At 37.0% G+C, this 20,248-nt stretch overlaps 1 protein-coding gene across 1 annotated transcript in view; it reads left to right on the top strand.

Annotated features, from left to right (window-relative positions):
* The window catches only part of LOC131529886 (GTPase IMAP family member 9-like), a 38,698-nt gene extending 22,489 nt beyond the window's left edge, over positions 1 to 16,209 (top strand). The window contains exon 3 of the mRNA XM_058759864.1: positions 15,918 to 16,209. Within this exon, the coding sequence (XP_058615847.1) occupies positions 15,918 to 16,015 (98 nt within the window). The 3' untranslated portion in view covers positions 16,016 to 16,209. The remainder of the gene's footprint in view (positions 1 to 15,917) is intronic.
* The last annotated feature ends 4,039 nt before the right edge of the window (positions 16,210 to 20,248 follow it).

Here is a 20,248-nt window from a genome sequence, read left to right as displayed (position 1 = left end):
CTGATCGCCAATATGGTGACTTCAAATGAAAGTACAACAACTAAAATCTCAATAAGAGCTTTTGTACACATATGACATAAATAAAGTAAAAGTGGTTAGTAATAAGATGCTGGTGTGGAGTTGTTTAAATCACCCTCTTCTGAAATCTTGAGAGATGTCATGTGTTTTATTTCAGTTGATTTCATCTTGGCTTTAGCTGTAAGTTTTGTTTCTCTGCTCTTGTTTCTCGTTCCTTCAATGATTCTACTTGTTAACAGCAGGTGTTCATCAATAAAGCTCAATCCTAATTTAATTAGTCACTTAATTCTCTCATTAATTCATCACTGCTTCAGTGTTACTTCAACACTCTGTAGTGTGGACACATAGAAGTGCTCTTTAAAACTGAGGATTTTGCTGTGGGATTAAAGGGGTTAAATGTGTGAGATGACAAAACATACTGTGAAACGTAATTTTAACAGAAATATACCATAAATTTAATTTACGGAAGCAAACTGTAAAAACAGTAGATTACTGGCAACCACAGCTGCCGGTATTTCACCGTAAAATCAAGACAAAAAACAGCAAAATACTGTAAAACCTAACAGTCAACTTCCTGTTGTGTTTTGTGGGTCACCATTGTGCTGGAGAGTAGAGCCTGTGTTTAAGTCAAGGACGGACAGAGAGACACTGATGTTATGCTGCATGTTGCTTTATTTAAAGGCAGTAACTGTGTAGTTACTGATGTAATGAGAATCTTTTTGTTAGTTTTAATCACGTGTGTATGCATGCTGCTGTTATTTGGAAGAGGTTTGAGTTGAATTGATGACTTTGCATAAATCAGTAAGATTTTCTTCATGGACTTAAGCTAGTGGTGGGCAAAGCGAGGCTTCGTGAAACACTGAAGCAGTCGAAGCAAATGTGTCGAGGCTTCGAAACATTTTGACACCCGTCTCTACGGTGACACCTAGTGGTCATTTTCAAGTATTGCTCTGAAACAGCATCGACAAAGAAACAGTTCAGCGAATTGACGATTTATAACCTATGTTATGTTAGTTGATCCACCAAGTGATTTGGGGGAGTGGTTAGTGTGCTCGACTGGAATGTTGTCACCTTGGGTTCGAATCCTGGGTGACGCAGTCATCTTGACAAAATTATAAAAAACAATTAAAATGTGTGTTTTTATTGTTCTGTTCTTGTAATGTGTTGAAACATCAGTCTGACGTCTGAATGAACTCTTTGTGAATAAGTAAGTTTTATTTTGGTAATGAAAAATATACAATAAAGTACATCAAGCCACTTTGTTTACATATAAAGATTTTTATTTAAAAATATTAATTGTTCTGCTGTTGATGGACTTAGCCTACTTTTTTTACATATAATTTCTCCAGCCTTTAAAAAAATCCTCTCACAAAAACCCACGAAGTGAAGATTCGTTAACTTCACTTTTATACTTTGTGGGAGTTCAGACATATGTGCGATTGTGTGATTTGTTCCCGACCCTGTCAATCAAACGCAGATTCGACAGGTATGCCAAATCTCGAAAAACTTGTGACACGTCCTGATGTTTGAATCACCTTAGTCACATGACATGGGTGTTTCGAATCATGCTTCGGAGCAGTGTTTCAAAACATCTGCGTTTCGGGATCTCGACACCATGTCGAAACATCAGTTTCGCGTCAGCCATCCCTAACTTAAGCAAAATACTTTTCAGTTGGCCAAGATTTCTAAAAATCCTTTCTTTGTATTGGTCTTAAGTAATATTCTAATATTTTGAGATACTGATTTTTGACTTTCATGAGCTGTAAGCTCTAATCATCAAAATTAAAAGAAATAAACATTTGAAATATATCAGTCTGTGTGTAATGAATGAATATAATATACAAGTTTCACCTTTTGAATGGAATTAGTGAAATAAATCAACTTTTTGATGATATTCTAATTATATGACCAGCACCTGTATGTGCAGTGTACTGCTGGCAAAAAGACTTGTGTTTTACCAACATCCCACCACTGACTCAATGACTGAAACATCTCTCCTCTCTCCAAGCTTTCCAGAAAAGATTAAAGGAGTGAATAAAAGTACAGTCCTGCAATAATCTATTATTAAAGCGCCAATGTGATTTATAGAATTTAGAAAGAGAAACAGAAACTACAATAGACACATAGTGATGATTCGACAGAAAAGATCTACCCCTATTACCCTTTTCGACATAAAAGCGATCAAACCTAGCTCCTGACATATTATTAGAATGAGTTTTTAACCATGTGTGCTGTCTGACTCCAGGAAAGGCCTCCCTCCACACATCAACTAAATTGTGTTCATTAATTAATTTCTTTAAACTCTCAGCAGAAGAATGGTGAGGTTCATCACGATTCCTATCTAAAAATGAATTAACAGTACAATTAAAATCAGAAAAAAGAAACACTGGTCTCTTTGATGGTGATTTCAAACAAAACAATAAAGCATCTAAACCTCTGTTAATTCTCAATAAGAGCTTCTCTAGAAGTCTGACAGAAATAAAGTCAATCTGGTCAGTCTGATGCTGTTTAATCAGATCTTGACAGATTTAATGTCTTCTTTTATTTCAGTTGATTTCATCTTCGGCTGTGGCTGAAGTCAGTTTTAGTTCTTGTGTTTGTCGTTCCTTCGGTGATTCTTCTTGATAACAGCAGGTGTTCATCAATAATGATCAACCATCACATAATTATCTTCTTAACTCAACACTGCTTCAATGCTACTTGAACACTCTGTAGTGTGGAAACACATGAACACTGAGCAGTGTGGGGACTTTGCTGTGAATTATTACATAAATCTTACCTGTTTCATTCACGTATGACTGATGGATATGAATCATATTAAGTTTATTGATTTGTTTATGTTAAAACTATGTAATCTAAATGGATGGAAAATTGTTATGCAATTCAATTACATAAAATGTCAATTTAGACCGAATCATTTTTTTGAGTGTGGTCACTGTCTCGGGTCTTTGTTTTCAAGTGCGCAACTCATGGCATTCGCTGTTCTTCTGCTGGCGGTTATCAAACAGCGTTGCATTACTGCGGGCGCCCCCTTCTGGATTGAGGGTGAATTGCCTGTATTCGTCATAAGGCCTCATGCACCGAACTGAGACGCCCGTACCGTGACGGTTCGGGACGAATACATGTACCGTGCCAACGTTAACCAACCTGGTCTCATAAAAATACATACCTCTGCGCACTTTTTGTGCGACACTGTTTTACGTACCTTGCTGCACGTTTCGCCGCAGTTTCAAATAGAAATGTCCACTGAGTGGCGCTAAAACACAGGTTCAATATGTGAACCCTGGCACGTTTTTATTACGTAGTTATTGGTACGTATTGCTGTTTTTTTGTTGCTTCAGATACGTATTGCAGCGGTTCAGAATTCAAATATCCGGGGACTGTCACTAAAGGTTAATGCTCTATAGTGTTGGAAATATGCCCTACACCAGGGCTATTCAATTGGCGGCCCGCGGGCCACATGCGGCCCGGAAGCAACCTCCAAATGGCCCCAGCCCGTGGTTCTGCCAAAAACGCACATCCCTACATAAATTCATACAGTAGTACAGACCACGTAGCCTAGCAACACGCAAACAATGCAGAGCGTGCCGGTAGCCTAGATTACTATCAATATGTCTTTCTCAACACTGAAACGTAAAATTGCCAATGAAAACCGTCAGTTTAACCCTACCTGGACTGACAAATACTTGTTTATTTTACCGCCACATCCAAACGCCAAACCGATGTGTTTAATTTGTAATGAGTGCGTTGCAGTACTTAAAGATTACAATATGCGGAGGCACCACGTTGAGAAGCACCAGACTTTCCACACCAATTTTCCAGAGGGATCTCAAGAGAGGGCAGCAAAAGTGCAGAGTTTGATTGCATCTTACAACCGGAGCAGTACTACCATGGTGCGGTCATTCACAACCCAAGAGAGAGCTACCGCAGCATCCCTTCGTGTTTCCTGGATATTGGCAAAAAAGAAAAGGCCATTCACAGACTCTGAAACCGTGAAGGACTGTATGCTGGCCATCGTGGATGAGGTGATAAATAACGATAAAATTAAAACGAGCGTGGCATCTGCTATAAAAAACTTACCCCTGTCAGATACTTCCAACATTCGTAGGGTTGAAATTCTTGCTGCAGATGTGTATGAAACGCTGTTAGGAGACCTGATGAAAGCTGATACTATGTCTATAGCAGTAGATGACCCAGTCAACACGTGAGATCACGCGATGATCACAGTGACATCACACCATTCTCATACGGTGATCCTCACAGTGTGAGTAATATATGAGCTCATTGTGAACTCAAAATGTTGAGCAGGTTGAGAGGAGGCAGATCAAATATCAGTCGCTGGGGGACATTCTACTTCCTGTTTCTCAACACTATCACAGAGATATCACAGTGGTGTCACATGATGAGCTTATGAGTGCATGCCCAGCTAACAGATTTCTGTTATAAGATACAACTGAAACATATGTTACCATCGTGGTGAGTAGTGTTTGCTTTAGTTGGGCTCTTGACCCTTGACTTTATAATGTTATATATTTTTGGGGCTGCTGTAACTGTGTTTGTAAAGCACATTTGTTATGGCAAGAAAAACCAAAAAGAGACTGCAACCAGGTGATACTGGTTTGTTATTGATGATAACACAGTCGTCACCTACACTCAATATGCAGTCTTGGTGAGGTTTTATTAATCAACAGTTTCTAAATATAAAAGCTCTGTGATTATACAGTATAGGACCCAGCAGTCTCATCAATTATGAAGGATAAAAGCATAAGACACAAACATTATTAACTATCCTCTTATTTAAAAACAAAGAGAGACATCAAGAATCAGTGTATGAATCTCAACAATGGTGACAATCAAAAGTTTCATGTTGCAATGCATGCTGGGTACCTAGTATCTGTGCAGTGAGTGCACTTTGACCTCACTTTAGTATGAGCACACAGTGAGGGCGCTGTGAGGTTACACTTTTAGCTCACTGTTACCTCACATTGTGACCTCATCACGAGTATCCTGTGAGATCAGGGTGACATCACTGTGAGATCAAATTGTTGACTGGGGAGTCCACAGACAAAACTGATACTGCTCAGTTGTGCATATATGTCCGTTTTTTTGACAGCAAATGCTTCAGAGAGGAGCTGCTCTGCCTACTGCCGTTAGAAGGACACACAACGGGCGATATAGTCTTTGGGAAAATTTCTGCTTTTTTTAAAGACAATGGTCTGGATATGACGCGTGTGTGCATGCTTGTGACGGATGGGGCTCCATCCATGACAGGGAAAGTGAATGGTTTGGCAGCACATTGGTCCGCTGTTGCACCTCAGTTGATCTCCTTACACTGCATTGTGCATCAGGCGGTATTTTGCGCAAAACTAAGCGGAGCGCTCAAAACGACAATGGACAACGTGATGGCTACAATTAATTTTATTCGCTCTACATCAAGCCTCCAACACCGCTTGTTCCGCATGCTGCTGTCAGAAATGTCTGCTGAGCACCTCGACCTGCTTTTGCATAATGACGTGAGGTGGCTGTCCAAAGGCAAAGCACTGGAGCGTTTCTGTGGTCTCAGAGAGGAGATCATAACTTTCCTCCGCAGCAGCAAGCATAAAAAGGCAGAAACGCACTTGAGTCGCATACTGGACGACAACTTCATGGCCGATGCCAGCTTTCTGAGCGACATATTCAAACACCTGAATGATCTCAATTTGGCACTACAAGGCAGAGACAAAACTGTCATCGACCTTGTGGAACAGATGCGCGCATTCCCAGTTAAACTGGACCTTTTCGCAACTGATTTGAGCACAGGCCGAATGCTGCATTTTCCGACACTCCGCAAATTCATCTCATCCCCCGCACAAATCACGGATGTGATGACAGATTTCATTGCGAGGCTGAAAATGAACTTTGCTGGTCGATTGGATGGACTTGTTCTGCCCTCAGAGGTGGCCATTTTTGTCAGAGACCCGTTCACTGTTGCATTAGAAGGGGACTTATCTGCCAGAGCAAAGCAAGTGGTTCCTTCCATTGACGAGGGGAAATTCACACTCGAACTTGTTGACATGCAGTCACCTGTAACCATGGCACAGGAGCTTTGCACTAACGGGCCTACAATGTTTTGGACTGATGTCTAACATTAAGAAAGCAGCGATCGTCATGCGCAGTATGTTTGGATCAACATACACATGTGAGTCAAGTTTTTCACACATGAACTCCATAAAGAGCAACTATCGTTGCTCCCTGACTGACTGTACTCTCCACCAATGTCTTCGGATTGCATTGACAACTTACGAGCCTAAAGTCACTGCTCTCGTTCAAAACAAAAAATGCCACTTCTCCCATTAAATCAGCTGGGTAACTGTAGCCTACATCAATATAATGTTGGATGTGTAACAAAGGCATGCCTAATTATAAATGTGGTGATTTAAAATATGTTCCCTCAGTATGTGCAATATGTGCAGTAGTCCACCTTGTATTCATGTGTTAGTTATAGCCGTGAATACTGTGCACTTTTTATTTTATGCACTTTGAGATGTTCCTGGGTCAAATGTGAGCAAGATGTTTATGTTGTTTCAAAAGGAAACTTAATGTTATTGTTTATCTACTACTGTGCACTATTTTGTTTTATGCACTTTGTGATCAGATAGGTCAGATATGTAGCCTAGGTAGGCCTAGGCAAGAGGTCAGTTTTTTTTTCTTTTGTAGTAGGGGCTACCTCAGATTATGTTCAGTTAACTCTTTTATTATATTTTTATGCACCTTTTGATGTGCAAACTGACCAAAGTTAAAAGAGAAACAATGAATAAACCTTACATGTATTCAATAAATTTGTTTGTGTTGGTTTTAAAATGTGTCATTACGAGTTGCTTCGCCGCTGAAATAACTGGCCCAGCTAACCTTCTTGGTTTGAAAATCTGGCCCAATTGAATTTGTAATTGAATAGCCCTGCCCTACACCAAATCCAGCCCTAAACCTACCCAATAATGTTAACAAATGCAAAACTGATATAAAAACGTATCAGCTGATGCAACTGTGCTATTTGAACTTCCTTTTACGCAGATTTTAACTGCTTTGTCGAACTGTAGTTACACGGATTCGAACCGATGCTTCTCGTCTCCTAAGTCCGTCTCCGTACTCCGTGAACTACCGAACAAACTTATCGTCTATGAAAACCCATAGATATGAAGCTGGATGTGTGCGATGCTACCGTTCAAAAGCATCAGTTTTCAAATCTCCCAGCATATTAATATTGTTTTGAAGTCATAGCATCATATTCTTCAAGTAATTGTGCGAAAATTATGCTTTATTAATCGCAACTCTGTAAATTTGTGTGAAAGTGTTCATTTATTTTGGAAACTGCAGTGATATGTACTTATTGGTACGTATTTCATGTCATGCTAAAAAGTGCACCCAGGTACGTAAATGCCATGAGACCAGGTAGACGTTAACGTGTTAACGCATTCGATTAATCAAACAATTTTATTGCGTTAATATTTTTTTAACGCAGATTAATCGTTTGATAAGGTTTGACGCCAACTTCTTCCCGTCATCGCAGTGCGGAAGGTTATCTATCGTTGTGTGATGAGGGTACAGCACAGTGTTGCCAGGGCAGCGGCACAAGTGGGCTATTTTGAAAATACAGTCGCCGAGAAAAAATTACAGAGCTGTGGTTTGCGGTTTTTTGGGCTACTTTTATAATGTACCGCGGCCGCCCAAAGTGTATATAGACAAATAATAATTAAAATAGATTCTTTTACTAATGTGTATTATACTTGGAATGTATCCCTGGCAACTTAAGAACGGAGAGGCGGTTGTAACATCACAAACAACTGTGAGTTTCAGCAGAGCATACATGTTAAGGCTTTTACACAGCAGAAATAAACATGACAACAGCCACTATAGATTATACAAGATAATAAACACACGATTACGATAGATATGGTCTGTATGTGATTTTCTTGAGATTGAATTTGTACATCTGAAATGCTAATTTGTGCAGCGATATAAAAGGCTATAAATAGCATATTTTAACAACAGTAAACGACCAAATTGCACATGTGATCGCAAAAGGAAGTTATTACAAACACTCGATGGTGGTTTGAAGTGAGTTCTGAGTAAAAGTGTACTATTAATCTCATAAATTGTCTTATGTAGCATGATGCTAATATTAGCTCTAATGCAGCTGCAGAATAAAGGCTAATAATGGCTGAATAAAAACAAAAGAATAATGATAAAAGAATAATAAGGATTATGTCTCATACCTGGCGGAAGAGTGAAAGCTTCTGTTTCCTTGAACTAGTTTGTCATGCATTTCTTTTTCAACACATTTACAGGTAAATCCTAGTATTTTAAATTTGTGATTAATCATGATTAGTCCACGACTGTGATTAACGCGATTAATTTTTTTAATCGATTGACAGCACTAATATATATATATATATATATATATATATATATATATATATTCCATTGATTTGTTGTATTTAACAACACGAAGTTCATTAAAATGAACATTATGTTGGATAAAGGATTCACAAACTGGGGTCGAAGGCTACTGCAGGGGGTTTGTGAGTTTAATGAAAACCTAATAATTAAATCATAAAAAATGTAAAACAAATAAATCATAATCAAAATAAATCATTTTAAAATATCAAACAACATAAAGCTCTTAAAAAAATGCAGTATTTTATGTCATGTGACCATTAACCAACATCAGAGAACCTGCAAATGTAATGCTTAAAATATTTATTATTAGGAACATTTAAAAGATGAATTAGGGAGAATAAATAAATTGTGAATAATTTATTCCTATTTTGTAGTCTGATTGAGTGTTTTAAAATCTAATTTAATTGCATTCCAAAAATCAAGCACTTGTAAATTAGATCATGTAAACTAATCCAGATTACACAATCCCAAAAAAGATGACATACAGACTCATCTTCCGCTCCACAGAAGGAGCAGAGGGGATCCATCTCAGGAAACATTTTTTTAAGATAAAGTTTGACAGGGTAAAATCAGTGTAGTAACTTAAAAGATATCTCTTTAACCTTATTAGTAATTAAATATTTGTTAAGTAAGGACCACACTTTCTTCCAAGGAATACCTTCAAAAGAATTATTCCAATAAGATATCACAGAGGGGATAGTAATTAACTCTTTCTGAAAGAGCTGTCTAATCTTTCTATTCCTGAGAGAGGGACTGGACAAAAAGCAAATCTTTCCTATTGCTGTTCCACAGGGATGTGTCCAAGAAATACAAGAAGGTAAAGAATTAAATGAGTTTTTTTAAAAGTGCAATTACTCCACTGGGGATGGCATCCATCACTATGGCAAAAGTCACGAGGGGTGACGGGTATACCATATTTAGTTAAGAATTCTGAATAAGGAAGCAAGAGACCATTTGAATTTAGAAGTTGAGAAACCAAAATAATATTATTATTAAACCAATCTGAAAAGAAAATAGTTTTATTTTTGTATCGAATATCTTGATTATTCCAAATAAAATACCTGTGGGGACTAAAATTGTGTTTGTAATTTAAGTGCCAGGCCAAAAGCACCTGCTTATGGAAGTTTGTTAATTTGATGGGCAATTTAGAAAAAATATAATTACATACCAACAGAAAGGGGAGACCACCAACTTTAGAAAAATATAATTGGGAATAGTGTTCCATATGGATTCAGAGGTATTCAAAAATTGCCTCAACCAATTAATCTTAAATGTATTATTTAGAGAAGCGAAATCCAGAAAATGAAGACCCCCCTGTTCGAAGCGGTTTAAGACAACAGATTTTTTTGATGTAATGTCACTTGTGTTTCCATAAGAAGTCAAAAAGCATTCTATCAGCCTCTACACAAATTGATTTGTCAACATGCAAAGAAAGAGCAGGGTAGATCAATCTGGAAACACCCTCTGCTTTGACGAGGAGAGATCTTCCTCGTAAAGACAAGTCTCTTTGGAGCAAGCAGATCAAAGTTTAATTTACCTCCAGCATTATCATCTTTACAAATGATTACACCTAAATAGTTTACTTGGGACTTAACTGGAATATTGTGTAAGAATGGGGCAGAACAAGACCTTAAAGGAAGAAAATTAATAAGATCAAGAGCGATAGGGATCTGCAAGTCATTTTTTAAAAACAGGGTAGTGTTGTCAGCCAATTGGCTTATAAGAATATGTTTATCAGCTATATTAATCCCTTGTAATTGACTATCTGACAAAAAAGAAGTAAGAAGTTGAGCAGCTAATATGAACAAGTAAGGTGATACAGGGCAGCCCTGGTGAACTCCTCTAGACACATCAAACCTTGGAGAAACTCCAGATTTAAGATTAATTGAGCAGTTGCCATTTTTATATAAAGTCTGTACCATTTTGCAAAAGAAATCACCAAAACCGAATTTATACAGGGATTGTAAATCGAGCCTCTGTCTGTGTGAGGTCACACGGACGGAGGCCCCTCCCATGATTGTTGATTGACAGCAGGTTTCAGCACAGACTGCACTGGTGTCTTACCTCAGACCCACCCTGAGTGAGCTGTCATCAGCTGTTTCACCACTGGAGCAGATGTAGTCCAGAATGACTCCTGATCGATTGAGGTGTTTAGTTGTTGGATGTAGTAATGAACATAGCAGTCGTCATATACTCCCATCATCTGAGCCGCTGAAGAGGATTAGGTTTGGTTCTGAAGAGAATGCGCCTTCCATCTACATAAATGTGTCTATGTTTGCGCAAATCATTCGTGATCCCCCTGATAGCAACAGACTCCGGAACGGATCTGCAAAACGGGTCCGTATCGGAGTCCACTTGCACAGCGCAGCGGATCTGGAACAGATCAGGATTACAGATCCGGACCGGATCCGTATAATTAAGAGACTAATTAAATGATGATTGTGCATTAGTGATAAACACCTGCTGTTACTGAGAATTACAGAGGATCAGATGTTGATGTTTTATTGGTTAAAATGATACCACCATCATGGAGATCAGTGCTTGCTTTAGTTGGGCTCCAATCAGACAATTCTCCCATGCATGCTGGGATACATGGGAGAGTCTTGCACTATACTGGTACCCAGCATGCATTGCAACATGAAGCATTTTGTTGACTGTCACCATTGTTGAGATTCATACGCTGATTCTTGATGTCTGTGATCTTTGCATTGTTACAGATGAAAACTTTATCTGCACAAAGTGATTTGTAAATTATTCAAATTATCATTTGCAACAAATACAACGATACAACATATACTCATGAAACGAGGTCGGTGGATCATCTGCCACAACTCTTTTTTTTTACTTTTCTTGACTTTGATGGCTAAGCTAAATGTGTTTTATATGATCACACAATTAAAGCAACCAGCATAATATTAACATCAACATGTCAAGGGTCAAGAGCTCAACAAAAGGAAACACTGGTCTCTTTGATGGTGATTTCAAACAAAACAATAAAGCATCTAAACCTCTGTTAATTCTCAATAAGAGCTTCTCTAGAAGTCTGACAGAAATAAAGTCAATCTGATGCTGTTTGTGGAGTTGTTTAATCAGATCTTGAGAGATTTAATGTCTTCTTTTATTTCAGTTGATTTCATCTAAGCTGTGGCTGAAGTCAGTTTTAGTTCTTGTGTTTGTCTTTCTTCAGTGATTCTGCTTGTTAACAGTCAAGTCCAATTTCTGATTATGTAGACATTATACTGCTTTAGATTTTTTTATAGCTTCATATCTTGCAGTATTGTAAATTATTCAAATTATCTGATATTTACAAATCACTTTGTGCACATAAAGTTTTCATCTGTAGCAATACAAAGACCACAGACATCAAGAATCCGTGTATGAATCTCAACAATGGTGACAGTCAAGAAAATATTCAGATGAGACTCTGAACATCACAAAACAAGCTACTAAAAGTCACAACTATAACAGCATACGTAAAATAAAATAGTAAGAATAAAAGAAAATAATCAGACAATTCAGGTGCGTTGTTTATTCATGCTGCAATGCATGCTGGGATACATGGGAGAGACTTGTACTATGCTGGTACCCAGCATGCATTGCAACATGAAGCATTTTGTTGACTGTCACCATTGTTGAGATTCATACGCTGATTCTTGATGTCTGTGATCTTTGTATTGCTACAGATGAAAACTTTTTGAGCACAAAGTGATTTGTAAATTATTTTAATTATCTGATTTTACAAGACTACTACATCTGAAGCTATATAAAAAATCTAAAGCAGTACTACATCCATACAATCAGATGTAGGACTTGAAATGAGATCGGTGGATCATTTGCCTACAACTTTTTTTTTTTTTTTTTTTTTAAGTTTCGCTGGCTAAGCTAAGTGTGTTTTATATAAACACACAGTTAAAGCAACCAGCGTAATATTAACACCAACGCGTCAAGGGTCAAGAGCCCAGAGCCCAACAAAAGGAAACACTGGTCTCTTTGATGGTGATTTCAAACAAAACAATAAAGCATCTAAACCTCTGTTAATTCTCAATAAGAGCTTCTCTAGAAGTCTGACAGAAATAAAGTCACTCTGATGCTGTTTGTGAAGCTGTTTAATCAGATCTTGAGAGATTTAATGTCTTCTTTTATTTCAGTTGATTTAATCTTCAGCTGTGGCTGAAGTCAGTTGTAGTTCTTGTGTTTCTCTTTCCTTCGGTGATTCTTCTTGATAACAGCAGCTGTTCATCATTAATGATCAATCATCACATAATTATCTTCTTAACTCCAGCACTGCTTCAATTCTACTTGAACACTCTGTAGTGTGGAAACACATGAACACTGAGCATTGTGGGGACTTTGCTGTGAATTATTACATAAATCTTACCTGTTTCATTCACGTATGACTGATGGATATGAATCATATTAAGTTTATTGATTTGTTTATGTTAAAACTATGTAATCTAAATGGATGGAAAATTGTTATGCAATTCAATTACATAAAATGTCAATTTAGACCGAATCATTTTTTTGAGTGCATGTTGCTAGCTTTTGGAAGAATTTCTGTATATTTGTACGTGTATTTATCTTAGACAATTTTTCTTTGGTGTTTAAGGATGTCTTATTTGTTTTTTATAGCTCTCACAAGAATGTAAAAGACAAATATTTTCTAGTAAATCTATTTAGCTAAATTCTTTATACATAAATGTAAATATTTGTCTGTTAAACCTCTATTTTCTATGTTTTGTAAAGACCTGAAATGTTATCTGGATACTATTTCCTCTTCCAGCAACATCAAAGCCTTAAAATCTTACACGCTGTGCTCAAACTATAATATTTATTCTTCTTTATAAATATGCTATTGGGAGGGTGGGATTTAGCTTTTTTTTTTTCTCTTCCTCTCTCTTCTCAAATTTAATTTATTGTAATTTTATATATTTCCCCTGGCTTAATGTTTAGTTTTTTGGTTATTTTTTTCAAGATCTTTGCATGTTGTTTATATCAAACTATATGTAGTTTTGTTGTTATAATCTGTTTTGAGTTGTAATTGTGTTTATTTTTTGTTTGTTCATTTAATAAAAAAAATAAAAAAGAAAGGGGTAAAGATTTAACGAGATTACAAAAAAAACACTGGGTGGATTTTTATCATTATAGAGTGTTTGTGTACACACACTGCCAACACACATTTCAGTTCAAACAACTTGTAAAAGAGCAGCATATGACCCCTTTAAATACATTTCAGTAGTTCAGTACCTTTTCCCTGTCAGTCTATTTCATTACATATAACTTCATTGCTGAACTTATTTGTTTTGTTTTCTTTGTATGCATGGATTATTTGGGTTCTTACCAAGATCTGGTGAAAATCTCCTGTCAACAGCAGCTTTAGAAATATATTTACTGAGAAAAATGGTGACGTGTTCAATACTTATGTTACCCGCTGTATATAGAGGCCAGAAAGAGACTATTAACTACTTCTCATCCTTTTATTTACACTAATGTCTCGTTAAAAATGTCTACAAATTGATGAAACTGATCTGAGATCAGGTAAAAACGCTGGTTCAGTGTTTCGCTGCTGGAGGTGATTCACAGGTTCACAGAGATCGGCCCCCAGCGACCAACCACTTACATCTCGAAACGTTTCTTCTTATTTTTTATTGAACTTTCAAAATTACAAAATTCAATAGCAAGTTCTTGACATATTTCTCATATTTACACATTTTGTAAGTACAAATGGAAACAATTTTAATAAAATAACAAACATTAAAATAATAAAACAGAATAACAATAAAATAAATAAAAGGGCATCACAAGCATGTGTTAAATTCATTCAGCAGAGACAGTTCTTTGGGCTTTACGATTTTTTACAGACTTTATAGATTCTAAATAAGCTTTAAAGGCTGTTTGAAAACGAGCTAAATTGGGTTTTAAGTTACTCCATTTAGTTTGATGAATATGAAATTTTACTAATAATAAAAATAGATCAATAATAAATATTTTCCTTTTAGAAAAGTCATATTCATTTGAATGAAGTAAAACAAATGAGACCGACAAACAGGTGTAATAAATATATGGAATAAAACAGGTGGCCGAGAAGAAGTGCAAAACAAATCACAATTCTGAAAACAAAATAACAAATTACGAACGCAAATACAAATCTAAAAAACAAAACAACAATTCAGAAAACACAACGACAAATCAGACAAACTGGAAGAGGTAGGTATAGTTTGAGACAGCGCCATTGGTTTGGGATTACTCACCGCTGACTGGACGAGACATCTGTCAATCAAGGTATACAGGAAGAACAGCAGAGTAGTGGTAGGAAGTTCGGAGGTGGTTTTAAAGCAGCTCAGTTTAAATGTATTGTATGCCTTACTGTGGAACAAAAAATACGGAGTGTCTATTTACACTCAGTGCAACTAGCCCGCCTTGTTGACAGTAATCCGCTCTCCAACGTGTGATTGGCTGGTCAACGCTTTAAAAAGCCCGCCTTGGCGCATATGATTAAGCGCGTGTCGTCAGATTTTTAACGCGATCGCCCCGGGTTCGAGCCTGCCTTTTGCCGAACTTTTTTCCCCCTCCCGGGTATAGGTGCAGGGAGGGAGGTGGCATCCATTTAATAATTTGAATTAAAATTATAATTTACACTCAATATGTTATTACTGCATACTGTTTTATAATCTACTACAATACTGAAGTGCAGATAATTGCCACTATTTGCAACAAGTAGTACGTACTTTTAGCATTTTAAACACGTTTTGTTTTTTGTGAATGTGTAGCACAGCCTACAAAATGCATTCACTATATTTGTTTTCTTTAACTTCAGTTTTCATGTTGTTTGGAGGACAAAATTGGGCAAGATGTAGGGGCCCACTGAAATTCTTAATCTTTAATTTTTAAGCAGGATTTGCTGATTGCTCATTACAGGATTAAGTCCCTTATACCTGCATTAGTCTAGCAGTTGTAACAATCCTTTTTTAATGGCCACATAACATGTTTTATTCAGTTATGATGAGCTAAATGTGAAAGCCAAAATCTGTCAGCAACTGCTTTCTGCTTGTCTCAGATCAGTTTGGGCACGCATGCACAGGGCAGCTTTGGGTTTGTTGCTCTGTGCGGTTTAATGTATAGTTGGAATGTTGTTCAGTTTTATTCATTACTGTCAGCTTTCACAGCAATACTGTTAAATGAGCAATTATCACTATCAAACCATCAAACATGGACCTTAAAGGGATGGCTCACCCAAAAAATGTATTCAAATAAATGAATATTGTGACAATCATCATTCTGATTTCAGTGGCACAGCTTAGTGTAGTATCTAATACAGAGGTTGTTGATAGTATTATGTGCATGTTGCTGCATTGTACATGGTGTTCACTGCCTGATATTGTATTATTGTTTACACCTTCAGTAACTTGTACATTGTTTCCTTATAAAATGCTCTAACATCTTTTTCTATTTCTTTTCTCCACCAGACACACTAGGAATGACACACTGGTTCATCTTAAGATGCACAGATCTACCTATAGCCCACCATCAATCCCACACTCAACTTGCAACAATGTTTCATTAAGTGCAGTCTATAACCAGTGTCTGTCATGCACAGTCTGCACCTTGTTTTATTGCAGATGTTATGGATTATTCTATTAGAGCTCTTTATATTCTTTATTTGAGACTGTTATTATGTAGAGACTGTTATGTTGTGAATAAAGTCAACTCAACTCGATGCTTTCAGCAGTTAATACATTAAAGTGTGTCCTTAATGTTTTATTATTTAAAGATTTAAAGATATTATTTAAAGTTTATTACAAGCTCAGTGAATTTTCTTTCACTAGAATAAGTGTACTGCAAACTGTCATAATCAAGTCTGGGGTTTGTCAGTATCATTAATTCTGTGAGGCATTAAATCAAATAGACATTTGTATAGTGTTTCATCCAAAGGCTTCTTCCTCATTCATCAAGGGTTTTCTTTGCCTTTGTCACCTTTAACATTATTTGGAACAAAATATGAATATGTACACTATATTTCAATGCATGGAATGGAGTCAAAGAATCACCTGACACAAACTGTTCACCTTCATACAGACCATGGTATAAATTAAGGTGTTACTCAAATTATCAAGCTTGTAATGTTAACAATTGAAATTCTAAGCAGGAGTCAAGCGTGGCATAAGAAGGGTCTAATTTATGCTTTCTGCAAGATGACATACAAGGAATGTAAACCAGTAAAGTAGGTAAAATTACAGTTTGCTTGAAACGAGGGTCACTTTAAGAAACTGGGCTAGCATTTTTTGCATGTATTTTTGTCTACAGAGGGGTCAAACAAACAGATTTAAAGGCTGGTTGTGCATGGTGGGTTTCAAAGAGTGTTCCTGCAACATGATCTCACAGAATTCCGTGTAATGTTCACGGACTTAATTAACCTCCGAATCTGTGGTGGCATCATGGAATCGCCGAAAATTCCGTGATGGGCTCACAGAAGTGATACCAATGTAAGTCAGTGACAGGCATCAGCCGTGAACCACGCACGGATCCACTGGTTCAACACTTTAAATATGCCGACGCGATAATTTATCGTCATCATTATTGTTCAGAACTGGGTAGGTTTAGGGTAGGGGTGGGGTCAGGTACTCCAGTGAAAGTATAACTGCGTCAGAGTCACTCTTTTTACGTGGTCCGATGCAGCGCTGGTGTTGAACCAGTGAATCCGTGCATGGACCACGGCTGATGCCTTCTGTGAGCCCATCACGGAATTTTCGGCGATTCAGTGATGCCACCACAGATTCGGAGGTTAATTAAGTCCGTGAACATTACACGGAATTCTGTGAGATCAGTTGTATTTGTATTTTATTAAAGTGTCTTTGGACGTGAGTGGTGCGATGCACACAACAAAAGAGAAACCCCATAATCACTATCGCCTGGATGCAGGGCGACTCGACAAATCTCCCGTTAGTAAAATGATTCCTCGTTCTATTTCTGGCATAATCCATGCAAAAACCCGGGTTCTACTGATTCGTCTGCTTTCTCCGATCCGGCGCTGAGTGCATGGCAGCACGTACTTTCAAATGCTGAAGATTCGTCGTATAGACGTCGTATAGAGGTAAACAGACGACTCGTTAACAACAAAAAACGTTCGATCGAATGCGATGTTTATCAGATGCTACGATCTTTCACAGACGTCTCCGAGACGTACCTGTGCTATCTGGGACATGACGGAAAATCCTGCTATTTTAAGATAGTGAAGGTATTTGGACTTAGTGTAAATAGCATATTGCTAAAAATACTGTTCACTCAGTGTAAATATTGCTCTCATTGCTAATACGAGATTTGAGATTTGAAAAGGGAGAAAAAAAAAAGTTCGGCAAAAGGCGGGCTCGAACCCGCGTCGATCGCGTCAAAAAACTGAAGACACAGCTTTTTGGTGAGTAATCCCAAACCAATGGCGCTGTCTCAAACTATACCTACCTCTTCCGGTTTGTCTGATTTGTTGTTGTGTTTTCTGAATTGTTGTTTTGTTTTTTAGAACTGCATTTGTAATTTGCAGTGTTGGGCAAGCTACTTGGAAAATGTAGTGAGCTAAGCTAACAGTTACTCTTCTTTAAATGAAGCTTAACTACACTAAAGCTACAGCTACATGGCAAAAGTAGTACTACATACAAGCTATTTAAAAAAAAAAAAAAAAAAAAATTCTATTGAACCAACATCATACCAAGTCAATGCTCTCTCAGTGATCAATAAAACTGTCAGTCAAGCAGATAGACAGGCATGTTCAGTTTAATTGTTTATTCAACAGCTGTTCCAAACCAATTTGGCAACATAATCAGAATCAAATACAGGGCCGGATTTACCTCAAATAAAGTTTTGCTGTCGGCCGGAAACCTCCTATTGGTAGTTGGTATTGTGGCTTTATTGTATACAGATACACTTATAAATGGTAACACTTCACAATAAGGTTCAGTAGTTAACATTAGTGAACTAGTTAACATGAACTAAGAATGAACAATACTTCTGCAGCATTTATCTTAATGTTAATTTCAACATTTACTAACGCATTATTAAAATCAAAAGTTGTTTGTAAACATTTGTTAATGCACTGTGAACTAATATGAACTACCAATGATCGACTGTATTTTCATTAACTAACATTAACAAAGATTAATACTGTAACAAATGTATTTTAATGAAATCGTATTGTATAGTGTTACTATACAGATGTTTAGGCCTACAGATAGGTTATGTTTATTTGCATCGTTGCATGTGTCATTAGATATAATATATGATATATGTCATTAATATAAACATTTCACCAAAATCAAGTTCAAATACGAAGCTTTTGACCATTTTTTTCCTCGTGTCCCGTTTTCCCCAGTTTTCTGTCATTATGTGGGAGTTCAGTTTTTTTTCTGTTATTTGGCCAAAGTATCATATTATGAAAGATTCAGAGCTTCGCACGAGCTATTTGGCTGTGACTCGACAACAAATGCTAGAGAAACTCTTCTCCGCTCCTCAAAAACAAAAAACAAACAAAAACATTAGCCTTTATAAATAGTGTTTTTTGAGTAAAGAAACCGCTGTACTTATTCAATCAACAGTTCTTTATTTACCTTCCGACTGCAAACAAGCTGAGATGCTCTAAACTGCTCGCCACACTTCATTCACGAGAGAGAGGCGGGAGGAGTAATGAGGTTTGACTGACAGCTTGAGGAGCCAATGGCGTTACGAGCTTTAGTGTCTGTAGCGTCACTTACTGATCCAGGATCAGTGATCCGTAGCTGTTATATTTCTGATTTGAGCTTGAGTTTCAGAATAGCTGAACACGCAGCAACATCGAAGGCACAAATCTTGATTGGCCTGGAGATCTGAATCTCTGGTCCAATTTCCACAGTAGATGGCGGTAATGCTCTATTAAGATAGACCCGCCAATAAGCTCAAAGAAGAAGAAGAAGAAGAGTTTTAGAATGCTTTCTTTGAATAATGTAACGTTAGCTTTTGTTGACGCTACCGCGCTACTTGATCAAAAAAAAAAGAGCTTAACTACCGAAAAGCTATTTGATTCAGAAAGCAGTGACGCTACCGACACGCTACTGAGAAATGTAGTTAAATTAGTAGCGACACTACTTGTAGCGATGCTACTGCCCAACACTGGTAATTTGTTATTTTGTTTTCAGAATTGTTTTGCACTTCTCGGCCACCGTACATTTAAGACTAGGATGCAATTCATTTTTGACTTTTTTACAATGACAGAAAGAGCAGTTATAATCTATATCTAGATGAAAACGCTCTGATGTTTCTTTAGCAGGATATATTCTGAGAGTAATTTTAAAGGATACTTCTCTGGTTTTATTTGTAACACAATAAGGACTAACTCCCAAAAAAATATGTCCACTCAAATGAAGGAATCGTATTAACACAAACACATTTAGATGGAGAAGAGATATTAACAAAAAGAGATCTAATCACTGGTTACTGCAGTCATCATGAAGTAAATCAAATTGATCTAAAAATGAAACTTTACTTCCTACTGTGTTACACCAAGAGCTGTGATTTCTGAACAGAGACTGAACTTTTACAGAAATAGAATTCATGACAATAGAATAATCTTTAACAGAAATATGACATTTACATTTAAGACACAGTTCATTAATATTCAAAAGCTGACCGTCAGAATTCAATATCTGACCAATTAATAATATATCAGATTCAAACCACTGTTTTTCTGGTGAGTGATATACTGTTATTCCAGATAAACATGAGCGAGAGAAGTTATGATTAAAGCCAAACACCTCGTCACAAGTGCTTGACTGTG

Source organism: Onychostoma macrolepis, chromosome 22 (assembly GCF_012432095.1).
Source record: "Onychostoma macrolepis isolate SWU-2019 chromosome 22, ASM1243209v1, whole genome shotgun sequence".
Taxonomy (NCBI): domain Eukaryota; kingdom Metazoa; phylum Chordata; class Actinopteri; order Cypriniformes; family Cyprinidae; genus Onychostoma; species Onychostoma macrolepis.
This window is presented reverse-complemented; position numbering and strand designations above follow the sequence as displayed.